Source organism: Eufriesea mexicana, unplaced genomic scaffold (genome assembly GCF_001483705.2).
Source record: "Eufriesea mexicana isolate 0111107269 unplaced genomic scaffold, ASM148370v2 scaffold6940, whole genome shotgun sequence".
Classification (NCBI taxonomy): domain Eukaryota; kingdom Metazoa; phylum Arthropoda; class Insecta; order Hymenoptera; family Apidae; genus Eufriesea; species Eufriesea mexicana.
The window spans coordinates 116193-134956 of record NW_016914784.1 but is presented as its reverse complement, the minus strand read 5'-3'; the positions used below and the strand labels follow the sequence as shown (position 1 = coordinate 134956).

Here is an 18764-nt window from a genome sequence, read left to right as displayed (position 1 = left end):
TCTTCCGACCGATGCGTCTCGACCGGGTTTACGTTTACTCCACGAGAGCCGTGTATCGCGACCGTTTTACGCGTACTTGTCATTCACTCGCGCTTGTTAATCATCCGCGCGCTCTCTCTCTCGTCCAGCAGAAGACAGCTGTTTGATCGCTCCGGCGGCGAGATGGACAGCTCGATTCTCGTAATCGTTCTTCGTCCAGCTGTGCACCGTCTAATCGCGGAATTAGCGCGCAGGCATGTACGATCATTGTCCGATAATGACGTTTCGCGGAACGGTTTCCCGCCGATTCTCTTTCCGCCGTCTCGTCGTCGCGTTTGCTTTCCCTTTCTCTCTCTCTCTCCCCTGTCTTTCACCGCCCCTCGCCTCCCTCGCCAGCGAAAACCGGAAATTCCTCGTCGTGGCTCGAATCGCTCGGCACGAAGGCAAGAATTCGCGCGAACGGTGAAAAGTCGCCGGGACGAAATGCGACGGGAGAAAATGAAGCGAGACGCACGCGGAAGAGGCAAAAACACGGGTACCATTGTCGCTGGACGATGCGTTGTATCGGAGGCAGCGGGAAGCGATAAATTCTGGGACACCCTGTAGATCGACCGGTGTCCCGGAGAAAGAGAGAGGGAGCTATTGGCGAGAGTTAGGTCAGCGTACAGGTACGTAGAGTGGTCGCGCGAGTGCCCGGTGCGCGTCTGCCCCGTGCTCTTTCGCTCGTTTCCGTGTTTACGCCGAGTCGCCGGCACTCCCGTGAAGCCGAGAGTTAATAACGATCGCCGATCGATCGTCGGCGATTCTCCGCGCGGCACGATCGATTAAACGATCCCACGGTTTCGAGTCTCGAACGAATGGCGAATAACGGATCGATTGCGAAGAACCGACGTTGGACAATTTTCGCCGTACGTTCTAGAGCGTGGTGTCGAACCTTTTACCGAGCTTGGCGGTGGTTCCCTTGGAAATCGCGCGGTGCGCGTTTAGAGATAACGTTTATCGCCCCATTACGATTAGCGGTCGAACCAGTTGGTTACCTTCCACGTAATTATCATTCGAGACGTATTATCGTACCGGTAAGGAAGGCAAGGATAATTTATTAATAGCATATCGCCGGTACGAAGTCTCGATTACGCGTGAATCACGTTGGAACGACGAGGAGAGAGAGAGAGAGAGCTCGGTTTACGGCTAAATTCGCATTTGTCAGTGACGCAGATCGAACGAACGATAGCGTTCGCGAGATGATTTGTAGCGAACACGGTGCGCGAATCGTATGGGGGCACTTTTCATTCGCAACGCGCTTTACGCGTTCCGGCTGGTGATTTTGGCGCAGAGATTCCGGAGTCGTCGTTGCGTGACCGTGTTGGTAAAGTCATTTTTACTGTTATGCTTTCAAGGCCGTTAACTCACGCCCACGGCGAGTTAGACCGCGAGCGACGCCATAATCCAGCCGACTTTTCGTATTTTCCACAGTTCCGCGGGAATTTCTTCCACCGGGGGATAAAATTGTCCGAACGATAGAGTTACGAGGGTTATCGCGGCGCGCACGCGCGTTTCAGGGTAATGCGGCTAAAATCCGATAATAATCCGGTGTCAAAGCCACGGTATCGCGTCGCGAGCTTTCTCTCGTATCTACGAGGTTCGTCCGTGTCGAGGAAGAGGAGGAGGGCCGTGCTGCTCGTGACATTTTGCGTACACGCACACGCGCGCTCTCCGTTTCTCCCGATGCCCTCGCCTCTCTCGATTACACCGGGTGCGCGAGTGGGCACGCATAGGTGCACTCTGCGGCGCGTGTAGGAGGTGGGGCATTCAGGCTTTATCGGTCGTAAACACGCGAGTAATTATCGTAGCCGGCCATCTTGGCCCGCAGGCACGTCACATCCGGTCACTGACCATTCAATCGTTGCGATCCGAGCTACGGCTAATAAATAATTCAGAAACAATGGGGACATCTCGCCTCCGCCTCTGCTGAAAATCCAACGAGAGTGTGCGTGTACGCGCGTGTGCGTGCGTGTGCAGCGCCGTACCGCCGTGCCGTCACACCGCCTCGTGCCGTTAACCCCCTTAATGCCGGGATTACTGAATGAGAATTAACTGCCGCTTTCCGGTACCCCGACAAGTTCAAGGTTTTCCTGCAACTCGAACGCGATACTCGGTATGAGCCTACCTCGGCGTCGACGTAGCTCGACGAGCGTTCCACCGGCTGACGGAGACGAGAAACCCGAACGCGAACCGCGAAATCGCGAATCGTTCGAGTTATTCGAGTCCCAGGTCGCGAGAACTCGGCATCGATGGTGGGTCGAAAAGACGGGCGAAACGAAAGCGCGGAATCGTCGGGGAAAATTCCTCGGCATAGTCGCGAATTCCATCGAAACGAGACGTTACCCAACCACGCGGATTGCGTAACGCGCGAGTTACGTTGCTCGACGAAGATATACCGCGCGCGGAGCAGGAAACTTTTCGAACGAACGGAACGAACCGTCGATGATATAATTCGCGTCGCGTTCGCTTTTTTCCACGCGCAGCTCGACCTTTTCCCTGGCGGATCGGTCCCAACTTTTTGCCTCCAGTTGAGGAAACAAAAGAACCGAACCGAAATACGGTCCACGAAAACGAGACACGAGATCCTCTGTCGGAATAGCTCGAGTCCGTCACGTGTTGCCCATACGGAATGGCTTCTTATTTTTTCAGACCTCTTGCCACTCTCGTAACTCGACAGCTTCGTCTTTGTGACGGGATGCGTTCCGTGGACGAGACCGTCGACGAATCGAGTGACCAGTGGCTCTCAATTTCTTCGATTTTCCCGCGTTTCGCGTTCTCTCGAGTGCGATCGAATTATATCACGCGGCTCGAGGTAGCCGAGCGACTCGAGCAACGCGCAAGAGCCGTTTGAAACGCGAGCGAAAGAAATCGAACTCGCCTCGTGTACGGATTGACCCAGTTCGTTTCTCCGTTGATCCTCGGTTCCTTTGCAAAAGACGCGCTCCGCTTTAATCCGCGCCACGCCGGACCGAGGAAAGACCGCGTCGCTTTATTTTCATCCCCCATCTCTGCCGGCCCGCGCCCCTTTCGCCCCGTTTGATAAAGGATAAACGACAAACGAGAGAATAGACGCGAAACGAATCGCGTGCAGCAACGGCAACGGGCGCTTCTCCGGCCACGGGCGTGCTCGAGTCTCGGTAGAAAGCGGCACGCGAACGGATATCGAGATATTGGGAAGAGGAAGGAGGCTGGTGGTGGGAAGGCGTTATCGCCGGTGAAAGCTCGGATCCGGCGGTAATCGAAGGAGCGAGATTGCAGCGAGTTTATGGAAGAGACGCGAGACGGGAGCAGAGATCGGCGTTAGTCGTTTTACGGGTAAATTAGGCAGTCGGCGCGCGGCTTGGCATGGGGCCTGCGAGTCTCGGAAGAAGAATAAGAAGAGCGGGAAGGAGGTCTCTGGCGGCTAGCCAAGCCTTTTATTTTTATACCGGTCCCCGGTGTCGTTCTCGCCGTCTTTACCCCCGATCGCCATTTTCCCCCGCTTTCGCACGAAATAAGTTTATCAACAAACGCGCGGGAGATCCTCGGCCGTTGCAGGGAGCGCCGGCAGAAATAGAGCGGCTCGAAAATAACCGCGCAAGACGAGACACGAACGGCTCGAGAAACCATTTTCCGATCCTCTTCCTCCTTCTCCGCGCTTCATTCACCGGCCGCTATCCTTTTTCCCTCTCGCCGAGCATCGACGCGACCTAGACGACGTCCACGACGACCACGACCGACCGCTCCGCGATCGTGACTCGCGACTGTGCCGAGCGAAACGCGCCATTATCGTTAATCGAATGCCAATGGTCACGCTGGCAACCGGGACGAACGAAACGAGATTCGAGACGGGTAGGGCAGCGAGAGTAATCCGTGAAAGGGACTATGACGCATCGCCGAGCACACACCGGTTCCAGGTCTACCTGTACGACGTTCGGATTCTGACAAAGCGTTTAAATGCCCGCCAGACGAGGCCAGCCGTGTCTAATTTCATCCCTGCGATGAGCCAGGTCAGGACGAGTCGATATCCATCGGAGTAGCAATTGCTTTCACCCTCTCTCTTTCTCTCTCCGCCAAAAGGATTTATACCCTTGTTTTTCCCAACTCTTCTCTCTTCGCGAGGGCAATCTCGCAGTAGCAGCGGGTAATCCGTTCGAAGGTTCACGGTTTCGCGTACTCGCGAGGTATCTCTTCCTTTCGTCGCGTCGTGAGCTTACGATATTTTACTTTTTCTTTTTCCCTTTCCCTTCGCGTCGAAACGCAGCTCCGTCGAATTGTAGGAGAAGCAAGAGTTGGCGTTTCATCGGGTTGTTGCGCGTTTAAAAGCTGTGACGGAATATCGACAGCCGGTTAATCGTCCGACAAACGCGGAAAATGAAATCTGCCCGGAACTACCGCGGTGAAACATTGCCCGCGGGCTTTACTTTTTGCGGGGAAAAGAGATTCCACCGCGAAACGGAAATCCGGCGTCGGTAAAAGGACTCGGGACAAATCCAAAATGCAAATAAAAATTTCACCACCGCGAAAATTCCGTGTTTTTCTCCGAGCGGAATATTTTTTCTCGGAATTCTCGACCACGTATAATCTCGTGACTTTTAATACATCTCCACTCGCTCCCATCGGAAATCCTCTTCTTTCCCGCTGAAAATTCGTTGCCCGGATTATTCCGTTTTCCGTCGCTTCTATTCTCCTAGCGTCCGAATTAATCGCGGAAAATCTGTCCACTCTGGTATAATTCTGGAAACGCGCCTCGGAAAACAAGGGAATCGATCCGCATCGAACCACCGTGTGGTAGACACGTATACCACCCGTAGTCGAGGAATCGCGTTGTTGTGTCCGCTACTACACGTCTGCCGTGAATCGCGGCTTTTAGTTTCTCCCTTGGCAACCGAGTAGTCCGATTTTCGCCGATGCGTCGGCCAGTTTCGGCTAATCCAAAAGCAAATTCGAGCAAACGCGATTTAGAGACGATGGAATCGCGGCAAAGTACAGTTTCGTCCGGGTACGCGGACTGTACGATGAGAAATTACCCGTTCCGGTCTCGCTTTGAGGTCGCGTCGAATTCCGGTGATCCGGTTTAAAGCGCGGGTCGAAACGAACCCAAACAAGGGCGTGTGTTCGGAACCGAAAAGCGTACCCCGATCGCGACTCTAAGCTCGGAGAGCGCGTTGGTAGCTGGTGGTGGTGGTGGTGGTGGTGGTGGTGGTGGTGGTGGTGGTGGTACACTCGGCGTTATTCGATCGGAACGCGATCGTTGCGAAACGCATTTCCTTCTTCGGTTGCTCGATGCAATTTTAACGCGGAATAATGGGTTCGGCTGGCGCGCGAAACCAACGAAAAGCGGCGTTTCATTTTTCCTTCTCTTTTTTCTTCTCTCTCTCTCTCTCTCTCTCTCTCGTTCGGAACAATAATCGGTCCAAGTTTGTTTCTGGTGCGGCCGGCCTTTTGCGCCCGCGTTCTGGGAATAATGGCGGGACGAGTTAAAATGTAAAGCAAAGTACGTTGGCGCTGTTCAATTACGCAGAGCGTAATGCATGCGGACCGAGGCCGAGGCCGAGACGGGACAGGAGGACAAACCGCAGTCGCTAGGAGACGCGGCACGTCGAGTTTGCGAATGCAGCCATCCACGTTACATGCACATGTCCATGTATTCTGGGTACATAGAGGTCTGCGCATCGGATAAACGCACCCCACGTATGCAACGCCGTTGCCCGCTCGAGTGCTTCTCCCCCTCCGGGTAATAACAGTAAATCCTTGGTAATAAATCCCTCTCCCCTGCTCCCCCTCCACGCCGCTGCTGTCTCTCAGCCTCGGCCTCTGCCTCCTCCACCTGTCCGTTCCTCCGTTTCTTCTTCCTCTCCCGTGCTTCGCTGCTCTCGCCGTTTCCGTTCCTCTCGGCATACATCGCATTTCTCCGCTGGTGTCCGTTTCATCTCGCTACCGCTATCGTCGCTTCGTTATTGTTTCCGTCCCTTCGCGATTCCTCCGAAACGGCAACGCTCTCTCGCTCGGGATCAACCTATACTCCCGTGGCAGCTATCGCGTTTCCAGCGCGCTCGCGTCCACGCCCGAGCCCCCGTGTGCAAAGGCCAATTCCCAGGAGGATGTGCGAGAGCCCCTTGGTTCTCTATCGAGCGAATCGCCGCGAATCCGATCGGGGTCAAGGAGACGAAAGCGACGTCCGCGATGCATCGCGCGTCTCGAAGGTCGATCCGAGGGGGATTTCGATTCCGTGCCTCGCCCGAACCACCATCCATTCCGATATTTTTCTATCCTACGGACGGGCATGAGTCACGCACCGTTCTAACCCCGACTGCGAATCCCATTGCGAATGCAACGCGTAATTCGTTACCCGCATAGTTTCACGTTTACGCGTTACCGAAGGTGACCGAGGAGAAGAGAGGGAGAGAGAGAGAGAGAGAGAGAGAGAGATTCTTCTTCGTAATTGCTCGCGCGACACGGCATGGCCGATCGGGATAACAGGCTACGTTCTAATCGATCGACCATAATCGACGAGGAAGGGACGAACGCGGTACGCGAGGCAGGGACAATCGCTTCCGGTTAGCGCGTAAACGAAATTCTCGGGAAACGAAAACGCTTGATCGTTTGGTTTTTTAAACGCTGTTTCAGAAAAGAACTCGGCGCGCAACAGTCGGCGACGACGCGTGAGCGAAGGTGCCAGTCGCGAGAGGCTAGAGAAAGACGGCGAAAGCAATTTATCGACGCGACAGGAAGACCGAGAGAACAAGGGTCCAACGTCGGGAAGACCCAGCAATCGCATACCGCGAACAGTATTGGAAGAGGCGAACAGCGCGTCGAGCAGTGCCTGCAAGTTACGGAAACGGGGCACCGCGGTAAAGAGCCCGGTGGAGAGTCCGTCGCAGAGACCGGTGCGTCGAAGGCCCAGGCTCGGTGGTCAGGAAACGAAAACCGAGGCGGAGGAGGATACAGAGCACTCGAGCAACGCAAAGTCGGCCGAGAAGGAGGAACGGCTAGGCAACAGATCCGGCGAGGAGGACGAGGAGGAGGAAGAGGAGGAGGAGGAGGAGGAGGAGGAGGAAGAGGAGGAAGATCGCGCGGAGGAAGAGGACGAGGATCAGGAACGTTGCGATCCTTTGACCAAGAGATTGAGGACGAGTCCGATCGGTGGTAGAAAGCTCAGGTCCGAACGAAAAGGAGGCGCGAAAGGTTGCGAGGAAACCGCGTCCGATCACGAGGAAACGGAAGAGGAGGAGAGAAGGAAGCAGGAAAGTTCGGCCGAGGTAGAAGGGGAGAAGAAGCTCGAGGAGAACGAGGAGAGTCAGTCGAGAGAGCGAGACAGAGAACCGGAACCTCCACCTTCGAACAAAGTAGTAGACCCTGGAGGCGACACGGTTGTTCGGCAGAGGCAGGTCGTCGACGCGGATCGGAAAGTTCGAACGAAGGGGGATCGAGAGAAGAACGGGAAGGAGGAACAGGTGTTGGTGAATGGATCGCTGCTCGACTCGTCGCCGTCGGTGGTCGTGGACAAAGCCAACAGCGTTGTCCTGCTCGATGCCGAGGAGGCGACCCTGCTGAAGCCGAACGCGAGCGACGAGTGCGCCAAGGGCGGTGGTAAAAGGCTCGAGGAGGAAGAGGACGAGGCCGAGGGCGAGGGCGAGGGCGAGGACGAGCGCGAAGACGAGCACGAGGACGAGGACGAGGACGGAGACGAGGAGCCGGAACATCGGGAACGTGTACGGGGACAGGAGCAGGAACAGGAAGAGCCGGAAGGGCAGGTAAGAGCGGGAAGAGCAGGAAGAGGAGGAAGAGGAGCGAGGCTCGCGAAGAACCGAGCTGACTACCGAGCTAGGCACGGAGGATAGCGTGGGTAGCGTGAGCGGCGCGAGGGCGGCGAGCGTCGAATCGGTGGTCGAGCTGCTGGAGTCGAGCAGTCAGGACTCAGGCTCCGTGCTGGAGAGGCTGAGTCCGCTTAGTAGCAGCGGCGGCGGCGGCTCTGGCAGGCAGAGCCTGCTCCTGGAGCAGCAGCGGGAGCAGGAGCGAAACCGGCACAACGAGAGTCCTGTCATTCTAGCCGAGAGACTAAACAAGCCGCCACCGCCGATAGCTGGTCACCATCATCATCACCTGCAACATCAGTACCATCAGCATCACCATCACACGCCGCCACACCATCACCAACAGCAACGCTATTCCACCGGTAGTCCGGTGATACATCACCATACTCAACAACAGCAGCAGCAACAACAACAGCAACAGCAGCAGCAGCAGCAACAACAACAGCAGCAGCTGCACCAACATCAGGTAGCGAACAGCCCGCACCACCAGCAGCAGCAGCAGCAGCAGCAGCAACAGCAACAGCAGCAGCAGCAGCAACACCAACAACAGGCGCAGCATCATCATCAGCTGGCCTCGTCGAGCCTCCTCGAGGTGCAACAGCAGTCTCACACATCGAGGGGCGGCGATGAGGCCGGCCTCATGGAAGTGGAGGCCGGGGCCGGTATACCTGGAAGCGGAGTGCTCACCGGTGTGCCAGCGGCGGTCGGTATCCGGGCGGTCGGAGCCGCGGCTGGTAGCGGCGCCGCGAGTGGAACCTATGGGGACAGCGGTTCCGACAGCGGGGTAAGCTCCTTGAGGAGCGCCGGCTCCGGCGACGAGAGGAGCGGTAGCAGAAGTTCCGCGCTCAGCGTCGACGAGACCACTACCTCCTCGACGCCGGCGGCAGCGGCCACACCGGCCAGGGTCTGGCACGTGCAGAGCGTTCAGCACACCTCCTTACTCATGGCGCATCCACAACCGCCTCCTAGCGCCGGACCGAGCTCCGCGGCCGCGGCCGCTGCGGCAGCCGCTGCCGCTGCCACCGCTCCACCGGTCGGCTATCAAAATCCCGCACCGCCACCCGGTCATCATCATCCCGCCGTAGCGTCCGAAATGCTTTGGAGGTCGCAGAGGTATCCACCGTTACCGCACTCGTTGCTCGGACCTGCTCAGCCCACCACCGAGGAAATAGTCGAGAGGGAGAGGATGCTCCGGTGAGTGTTGCCTTTATTTTCAATCGCGTACCGGTTTCTCCAGCGATCGGTACGCGCCACCGCGTATTTTCTCTCCGCTCTCTGCGACGAGAGTGTACTAGTAGTAGTCGGTAACGAGCGAGCGATGCCCGATATTCTCGAAGCGCTGTTTAGGCATGGTCATCCGTAACGATAGGACGAGCTCCCCGTAGCGGTGCAATTTTTCGATTCGCTTGGCTCGGTTTCAATAGCGCCGCAGTTTTTGCACCTTGCGTGCACTTGGCTCGGTCAGGAAACGAAATGCCATCGGGGAAGTGAACGTCTCTCTGGAGGCAGCTGCGTGCAGCAGCGTTTCTTGCGCGCGACCTCAGCCTTTCCAGCGTTCTTTGTTTGCTCTGGCGTGACTGCCGACTATAACAGCAGGGGAGGAGACGAAAAAGCTTGGCCACTGTGGAAGGAGACACGGACGTGGCTGCGCGTGTACCTGCCCGCGTTTCCGGACGGCAGCTGCGACCGCTGCCAACTTCCGTCCTATTATCGCGATAGGCAAGGTTGCATCGGCTCGCGTTCGCCACTCGAACCGAGCGCGCGAACTCGTCGCTTCTCTCGAGGTCGCGTTAACGGTTCCAAACAGCTTCCTCGCGAGGAACGCGCGCCAGACGAAAGGTGGAATCTTCTCGAGATATGATACACGGTTTCGCGAATCACGACGAACTTTGTCAGGATAGGGTGTCTAACGTCGCGACGTTAGGGACGCGAAGGTAAAAGGAAGCACAGAGTAGATAGAAGGGTAGGGGCGAGGGTACCACGATTACGCGTTCCTTCCACGACATTGGTATTGAACAGCGCCCTTCGTTTGTTGGCTCGTTCGTGGCGGCTTGGACGAAAATAAACCTGCCCCCTCGTACATACCACAGATCGCTTTCCGTTCGTTTATTTGCGTCCGCGAATGCACCAAATATCCCGCGATACGCTGGAAAACTAGAGCGCTCGTTAGAACGGTGGTGCAACGGACAGGCTGGTAGAGGAGAATCGTTGTCGCGTAAATTCGTTTCATCGGGGTGTCGAAATCGTGTCGTTCGTCCTACGCGCTCTTTTTCCCGGTCTATCATTGATGCAACGACGCGCGTCAGCGTGTAAATTGCGACGCAACCGGTCATAGGTTCTGGCAATTTCGACCTATCCTCGCAGTCACGCTCGTGCTTCGACTCGAGCGAGAATCGAGGGGATCCTACGCGTCTCGGAGTAACCGAGCGCGACAGCGCTTGTAGCTTTTGGTCCCGTAGAGCCTGGCGATTCTCGCGAACGGGCTAATTTACGAGCGAACGGGCAGGGAAATGCGTATGAAAGACAGGGTAATAATTAGCACCGGTCGAATCGATCTTCCAGCGTTACGTAAAACGAGGGAATATCGTCTGGTTCCAAGTCGGAGGGTGATTGCATAGCGGCGAGTTGCAACAGCGGGATCTACTACTACCGCTGCTACTTTCTGCTCTACTAAATTGGTTTCGCGTATATTATACCCGGGAACGTTAATTCGGCTCGTGCCTTATCCTTGAATAATTTTTCCAACGAGATCGACCAACACGTATCCAGGATTGATCGTTGGTACGAGGCACAGATCCTGGCCGATTACAGCCTGTATTTTCCAATGTCACGCGAAATCTTCATTAGCTGGAAGATATTCGTGTTGGCCGTTGCGGAACGCACCGCGCTGCACCACGCTATACGCCATACCATCGCCCACCACCGCTACCACCACCTACTCGTTACCGAAACGTTCCCAAGCGAAAATCCTATACCTTCTCGATGGTTTCGTTGCTTTTCGCGTGCATCCATAGATCACGCTCCGAGAACCGCCTGATCGGGGCGATCTTTATCGGCGTAAAGCAATCGACGGACGAACGAGAACCAGCAGTGGCGCGATTCGAGCGCGTGAAATTCGTCGGATTCCTGGAAAGACCAGCTGCACGTGGATTATAGACGTCTGGCGGAGAAGGCGATCCAACGATGGAAATTTCGGCAAAGAAGCTTGGTCTCCTTGGCTGGGGTTAACGCGACGATTGGAAAGCACGCGAGTGGCGCAGTTGCGGTATCGAGCGAAATGCCAGGCGATGGGTCGGTCGGGTATCTCGATGGAGCAAACACTGCGGCAAAAGAGCGCCCAGTTTCGGACTTTTTCCTCGAAGGAGCACCGAGGATCACATAGCCCCGCTGTTATTCTGCTCCAAATACGACCAATTACGTGGCTTCTCCGTGTAACGAGCACGATTTAACGCTTATGCAAGTTCCCTCCTAAACCTTTCCGTGCGCAGAAAGAGGTAATCGGCGACGGCTGTGGCTACAGAAACTGGCATTTGGGCACAAGGTCAGACACTACCGCTTTTTTATCTCCGCTGCCTCTCCGTCTCTCGTTCATCTTCTTTTTCCACTTGCTCTTGTTCACTGGAAGACCTCGTCCAAGACCGTACGCTAACCGGTACGGAGGGAAAGGACGCCGAGGAATGCTCGGCAGGAAGCTATAAAAATACGTAGCCGGCTGAGTAGCAAGAAAAGACCACCGGTGCTCCCCCGTGTGTAGAGTGGCGTGTAGAGTGGCGGCAGTCTCGTCAAGGATCGCATCTGCATAGAAATATGGTCTCTCTACTGGTCGTTGGCAGTTTTTCCTAAATTGTTTCTCCCTGTCTTGCCCTCTCCCGTTGTCGGATAATGCGCGCCTCGTTCCCTGAAACGGGTTCTCGTTCGGCTACCTTGAAACGCGTTGCGTCGAATCTCGTTCACGCTCGTCTGCACGAAACGCGTTCGTTGATCCTCCGACTCGAGTATACATACTCGTGTCCGTTTCGTTTCGTTTCGTTTCGTTTCCTCTCGTTTCCTCTCGTTTCCTTCGTTTTTCGTCTTTCTCCGCCTTCTTCTCGCCAGCGAGAATTCTCTTCCTCTCAGACCACGACGACGACTACGACGACGACGACGACGACGACGACGACGACAGCGGCGGCGGCGGCGAGGAAACGACGCGAGAGCGAGTCGAAAATTACGCGTTCATTGAACGCGACTCGTCTCGTTGGCCGCGCGGATCGCCGTCCTTTCGCCTCTTTGACCGATTCCAATGAGTTCATTACGCAACCAATTGGTATCCATCACGCGCAGACTTTCTTCTTTCGTCCGCATCGAGCTCGGGATGCCATTGAACACCGCGGACGAGCAATTTATCTCGAGGTCATCGCGTTATCGTCTCTCACGGGCTCACGGGGGACGACGCGCGTTCAAAGGCCGTGTGGGCGAAACGCAGACAATGATCGCCACTCGTTATGCGGTTCACGTGGCACACGTCCATCAACGCGGACGGTTTGCACGCTGGTCACGCACATGCGTGCAAAATCTCTCTCTCTCTCTTTCTCTCTCTCTCTCTCTCTCTCTTCATCTTGCTCCTTTCTTTCCACTTGTAATTACCTATCGGCGCTTGCCACTACTCTACGCGTGCGTGCGTGCGTGTGCGTGGATCGGCCGAATCGGCCGTGGCAGATTATATATGCCACCGTGAAAGCCGAGTACGAACGACGCAACCGGTCCGACTAGCGAGCCCCTGCGGTTACGTTCCACCGTTTTCCCGTGAAATCGCGGAAATAGCCGCGTTTACTCGCTATCCGGTACGGTTTGCTAATTCCGCGGCGGAAAAACATCCCAGGAAATTTAGAGTCGAGGCTTTTTTTAAAACCTCGATGTTTTTGCACGCGTAACGCGAGAGGTTGCTCGTTCGCTACTAGCAACAATGCTTATTGACGTTATCTGGAACGTGTATCTACCATTTCCGTGGTACGCGTGTACCTTTCGTAAGCGAGACCGTCTATTTTCTCGAGAATCCGGGTATGCGCTAATAAACGTCTTTTTCCTCGGCTCGTGCACGCACACCGCCATTAGAAAAACCTTCCCTCGCGCTGTCGAATTATTTCGAACAAACAGCTGTTAAATTACTCCACTCGGATATTTATCGTTACCGCGAATAATCTTTGCTCGACGCGAACGAGCGAGCCGGGCGAAAGAAGGTATCCGCTCGTGTTACGCGTTAGACGCGTTCCTCGTCAATTTCTCTTAACGGGAGAAAGGCTAACCCGTTATCTCGAAACTTTGCAACGTTCCTCGACCGTCCGATTTTTCTACCGCGGCGAAAAATATATTCGCGGTAACGATACTCGTCGATTCCACGTCGAAAGAACGTCGTCGTCGTTGTCGTGGTCGTGGCCGTGGTGTCGTGGTAGTCGTCGTGGTGGTCGGTAGCAAAGACGTCTGAAAGAAAATAGGGGAAGGAAAAAAGAATGGGACAGAGTGGAAAGAGGAAATTCAGCGTGTAACCGATTCCGAAGGTTCGTTCAGCTCCATTGAGCTCTCCCATGTCGACAGAAAAATCAGCGTTGCGCCAATGACTTCCTATTTCCTCCTACGTGGGCTCTATTCGGGTCACTGACTTAACGAGTGGAATCCAGCCTCGAGACCGTATTCTCGGCTCGAAATCGTGTACACAAATAGCTCGGCGTATAATAATGCGCGAGATATATAGCTCGTCTGCTATAATTGAAGCGACGTTCTGGTAGGAACGCGCCGGATCAGACATAAATATTTGATCCTGAAACGTTCCCTGGTCTCGGTGCTCCGAAGCGTGCGACAGCGCGATTAACGATTCCCGACGCGTCTCACCTGCTCAATTTTAATTAACCGCCTAACTAATTAATTAAAAACTTCTTTATCGCGCGGCATTAAATTGAAACGCGAACCGCTCGTCTCGGTAACTGCAACGGAGGGGGGCAGAGAGAGAGAGAGAGAAAGAGAGAGGGGGGGGGGGAAATGGAAAAGCAGAAGAGATAATGGTAAAAATAAAAGCGAGATCCATTGGCGAAGAGATAGGCGAAAACGGAACACGCTGACACGGCTAAAACGACCGGTTTATCTTCGCGCGGAGAAAGCTCTCTCCAGACTAAGCAAATTCCCCCGGTTTCGTAAATTCGCTTCCGAAAGAGCCGGCCAATGGTGCGACGAGGTTCTCCTGGGTAACGACCCCCGACCGGCGGCGATGCCTGTCCTCGCGTCTCGGGAAAGGAAAACGAAGCGGTCGCTTCTAATTCGAGAGACCATTAGAAAGATGAGCGCACCTTGCAACCCTTTCTTCGGCGAGCAGCAGCCTGGCTGGCGGGAGGAGCGAGGGGGGCTAGGTCGAGGCTTTTCACGAGTGGAAGAACGCGCAACGAGATTTGCGTGGCCGACAGCCATAAAACGCGTCACGCACGCGTGATGCACGCGCGCTCCTTCCTCGCGCTCGCGTGCGCGTGCATGCGCGTTCGCGTGTACGCGAGCGTGTGCGTGCCTAGCTGCGTGTTCCTCCGAGTGGCTCAAGTGGCGAGCCCATTAGCGTGGATCATAAAGGTCCTCAACCTAGTGAGTCACCGCGGGTCAATAATTACCAGCAAGGACCACGCGAACCTCCGCGAGCTCTCTCTCCTCCTTCGCTTTTCTCTCGTCCATCGACCGGTGCTGGTATTCGGACCGATTACGCGCCGGCAATCGAGCAAAGGAAATTGGCCGAATCGCGCGTCGTCCAGTCGCCGCGTAATCTTTTCCTTTCATCGCCGCGATTAAACCTTTGCCAACGTTCGCGCCGATGCCGAGAATTTATCGTCGACCGTGATCGACCGAGGTATTCGCCAAAGCTTTTCTATCCTATCGATTTATCCATCGCGCGCGTTCCAAGGATCCGACCTTGGTCTTGGGATTCGAATTAGCTGGAAAATCGTGTCATCTGGCTCACGCCTATTGACACGATGCGTGTCGCACGCGATCCTTATAACAGCCTACGTCGTTGTCGTCGTCGTCGTCGTCGTCGAAGTCGAAGAAGACTACCGACACCTGATGACGCGTCGTGGCAGGTGCGCGTCACGTGAAAACGCTCGGTCGACCAGCGTGTGCCCGTTGCATTATATTTACGAGGCTCCTGTTTCCTTTCTCCGTTACGACCATTAGAAGAAACGCTACACGGAACGCACGATTACCGCTTAATTTCCATCGTCCCGACGATTCTAGGGATCGCGACCGGTCGTTGCTGGTTTTCTCGGGAAACCCGGGACCCGATCGCTCCGCGATTTTACCTTCCTCCCGAGGAATTTTCGACGCGTCGAGGCGTTGCTACGCGTACAACGATCTCGCCTTTATCGCCGATTTTATTACATCTCTCGCGCAGGCCTCCGAATCCGCGCAACAAAGGCGAGCAAATATTTATCGGCGCGAAACACGTGGCTCTCGGTATTTTCCGTTCTGCGTACCATTTGCGCGGAAACCCGTTTTAAAATCTCTCCGTCCAGCGTTTTACGGGTGTATGCTCGCGCGCCTCGCCCGGCGAAAAAGTGCGATCTATCGGGAAAATTGCTCGATACCAACCACCGAGTCGATTACCGATTAATCGCAAAGGCGTCGAAGAGACACGCGAACGAACGATTACCGGTGCAACGTCTGTTTACGCGAGTCGTCGCGCTCGCCCGCTTTAATCGACGCAGCTCCGGCTCTCCTCGGTCCAGCTTTTTCGAAGCGGAGTAACGACGGTACGGGGATTTTTTACGAGGAAAGTAAAACGAAACGACCCATAAAACCGTGCACGGCCGCAATTCCATCTCTCTTCGGCTACGGCCCGAAATCGCATAAACTTTGCAACAAACTTTCTCATCGTGAGCGCATCCCTTCCCCCGTGGAGCGCCGCGCGCGTTCCACGGGCAAAGTTAACGAAACGATCGCGCCGGTGAGAAGGTGGAACGCTGTTTAACGGCGGTGGACTTTACGACCGTAGGGTGTCTGGACTTTGAGGAATTTTTCAACTTGCAAACTGCGTAGATTATTCTTGCCGGCCGAGCGTTAACGTCCCCGCGGTCGACCACGCGCGTTGCTTCCACGCCTTTGGATCGTTCCGCGTTTCCAGTCAAGGACCAACGAATTTCCCGTCGTCCTATATTCCCGACCGGATCGCGACAGGATCGAAGTTTTTCGCGAGAACTCGCCACGGACGCGAACGTCGTCTCTAAAAATACACCGCAGCCTAGCATCGAGGTCGTCACGGACAAACGGGAGCGATCGAAGAGAGTCGTCGTCATCGTCATCGTCATCGTCATCGTGGTCGTTGCAGGGGAAAAACGCTGACAGCGGCGAAAATGCGGAAAGAAAGTGGCAGCGAGTGGGGTGAGAGGGTGGTACGTAGGTTGCGAAACGGATTTGGGTGGGTCGAAGGTCGGGGTGGAGGAAGGGAAAGCACGTCGGCAAAGTAAATCCGGAATCGCAGCCAAGGACGGGGATCTGGATAATTTTCGGGGAATTTGCGGAATCGCGCGTGATTGGCGAGAACGGGAGGAAAACACGGACGAGATCTTACCGGCCATTACGGTTCGACGTTTGAAAGGAGAGCCAAGCTAACGCGGATGGAGCAGGGGGTCGCCACAAAGTCGCTAGGAAGGAAAAAGGGAACGGGAGAATTGGCGGAGTCCGCGGTGAATCGTGACTGCGACGAAATCCAAATCGATTCGCGACTAACCCGGTCGTAACGATGTCAGTAAACCGCGCTGGCGCGCTATAAAGGGGACGCAAAGTTGCGAAGCGTGTCGGGGCCACAAAGAAAAACGGACGAAGAGAGATAAACGGAGCGACGGAATTCGATTTCGCGTTCGCTGGTGCGCGGCGACTGTTTGCCTTCCGTGGGTAGAAAAACCGGGACGGAACGCGAGTCGCGACGGTCACCCCGCCTTTGATAAGCCGGGGAAAGAATTCGACCTGGATATCTCTTTTCGACGCTACCGTTCTCGAATGGCGACGAGGCTCGCGCGTGCGGACGCCCATCGATCGCGTAATATTTTCATTGAAAACGCGGCTGCTCGGTGACGCGGAATATCCACGTTGATAGGAATACCGGTCGCGCGCGCGCCTGCGATTCCCGGCACCGACACACCGGTGACGACGGTGCCGCCGAGGTATCCAGCGTCAAACGTAACGCCAGAAACTGGAACAACCAGTTATTCGACTCGCCTCGACTCGTCTCTCCGCAAACTTTCCTCCCTCCCTCTCTTTCTCGCTGGAACGCGAAGCGAGTCGTGACTGGAAGCCGACGAGCGGCGGCGGGTATTCTGGGTTACAGATGCACGCCGCTCGCTTCGCAAACCGCCCGCTCTCGTCGTCTCGAGATCCGTCCGTCCGTCGTCGGGGTAATTATTCGCGGCGTTGCGTCGCGTAACGCGAGATCGTTCGGAATTCGTGGGAGAAGAAGAATGGCGGAATCGCCGGCCGACAGCTTCCAAACCGGCGGAAGTTGTCGGAAAAGTTGGCTCATCCGGCCATCCTCGCAATCCCTTCTTCCCCCGTTTCGGCGAGGCGAACGGAGCGCGCGTTCGGAATCCAGAATTTGTTCACACACAAGCGCGGAGTCGACGGGGGCGCACAGGGGCCCGATGCCTAGCACGTTCCAGCGGAATGCCTGCGCGAGCGCCGCTCTTGCTTCGCCCGTTGGAATACCAAGTGGCGTGTCTCGCGGCTCTAGCTCGAGAAACCTCGCGGTTAAAGCGGGATCGAACGATTCCCTCGAAATTGCTAGTCCAACAGAAGCCACTCGGTTTCGCGTGCGCCACACCCCCGCGTCTTTCTCCTCCTTTCCTTCTCCTGCCTTCCTTCTACCGCTATCACCATCACCCTCACCGTCATCGCCATCCCGCCAGACGTGTCTCGCGCGTTTTCCAAAACGCGATCGAATACTCGAAATCTCTGCAGAAGGTAAACGCGAGCGGAGACGACCCGTGTGTGCGCGCGCGCGAGCGTGTGCGTGCGATGAATCATCGAGGAGGAACCGTGAGACCTCGCGAGTTCGCGTCGTTGAGCCCAACGACTCGCGCGCGCGCGCGCGCGCTCGCGTACCTCTAGCGCAACGAATTACGGCCTCTGGATACGGTAATTGGTGCGGCGATACCATCTTTCTGGGGTAAATTAATCTCGAGACGCAACGCCCGGGCCGGTGGGCCAATTAACATAACGGCGCTTTATCGCTCCGCGTCATCTCGCACACCGCGCGGAAACGATCGTACGGCGGGAAAGTAGGCCCGGACGCTTCGGAACTCGTTTTCGATTTCGACGCGATTCTTCTGTCTCTGCGCGACAGTGAGACAAACGGAATTCGCTCGAGACGCTGCTCCGATTCGAACCGATCTCGAAAATGACACGGAAACGGAGTGGAAAAACGGTATAATTCGGCAAAGGATCGCGCAGGACGGGTGGAAGAAGGATCGAGAATCGACTTGGTCGCGGCGGACGAGAGTGAAGATCAGCCCCGGAGGTCAAGCACGGTCCGCTTTCATCGTGCGCCACGAACCTTTGCGGTCTGCTGCCCTCTTCCTTTTCTTTCCTTTCCCTCGCTCCCAGCCCCCTCCCGGCCCCTCTGCCTCTTTTTCTTCCTCGCTCGCCGGATACACAGCGTAGTTATGCGTTACACATACAGTCAGACTGCATAATACATAATGTCCGAACGTAGGTAGGCGCTACATGGTCAGGTAAATGGGAGTCGAACCTGTCGAACCGGTTTTCCCCCTCTGCCTCCTGCCCCCTCGCCGTTCTCCTCCTTCGTCATGTTCTACCTCGACAGACCAAACGACCGATCCTGTCTTCCCTCCACCTTCCGTGCCGCCTCTTCTTCGAGATAGACCATCGCCATCGGCATCGACCGTCAGCCTCTACCCACGATGGGTAGCGATGCCTGCTCCGTTC

At 55.8% G+C, this 18764-nt stretch overlaps 1 protein-coding gene across 1 annotated transcript in view; it reads left to right on the top strand.

Moving 5' to 3' along the window:
* The window catches only part of Kdm3 (Lysine demethylase 3), a 179613-nt gene that overhangs the window by 96260 nt on the left and 64589 nt on the right, over positions 1 to 18764 (top strand). The window contains 2 exon segments of the mRNA XM_017907126.1: positions 6631 to 7760; positions 7762 to 9011. Of these exon segments, the coding sequence (XP_017762615.1) occupies positions 6631 to 7760; positions 7762 to 9011 (2380 nt within the window).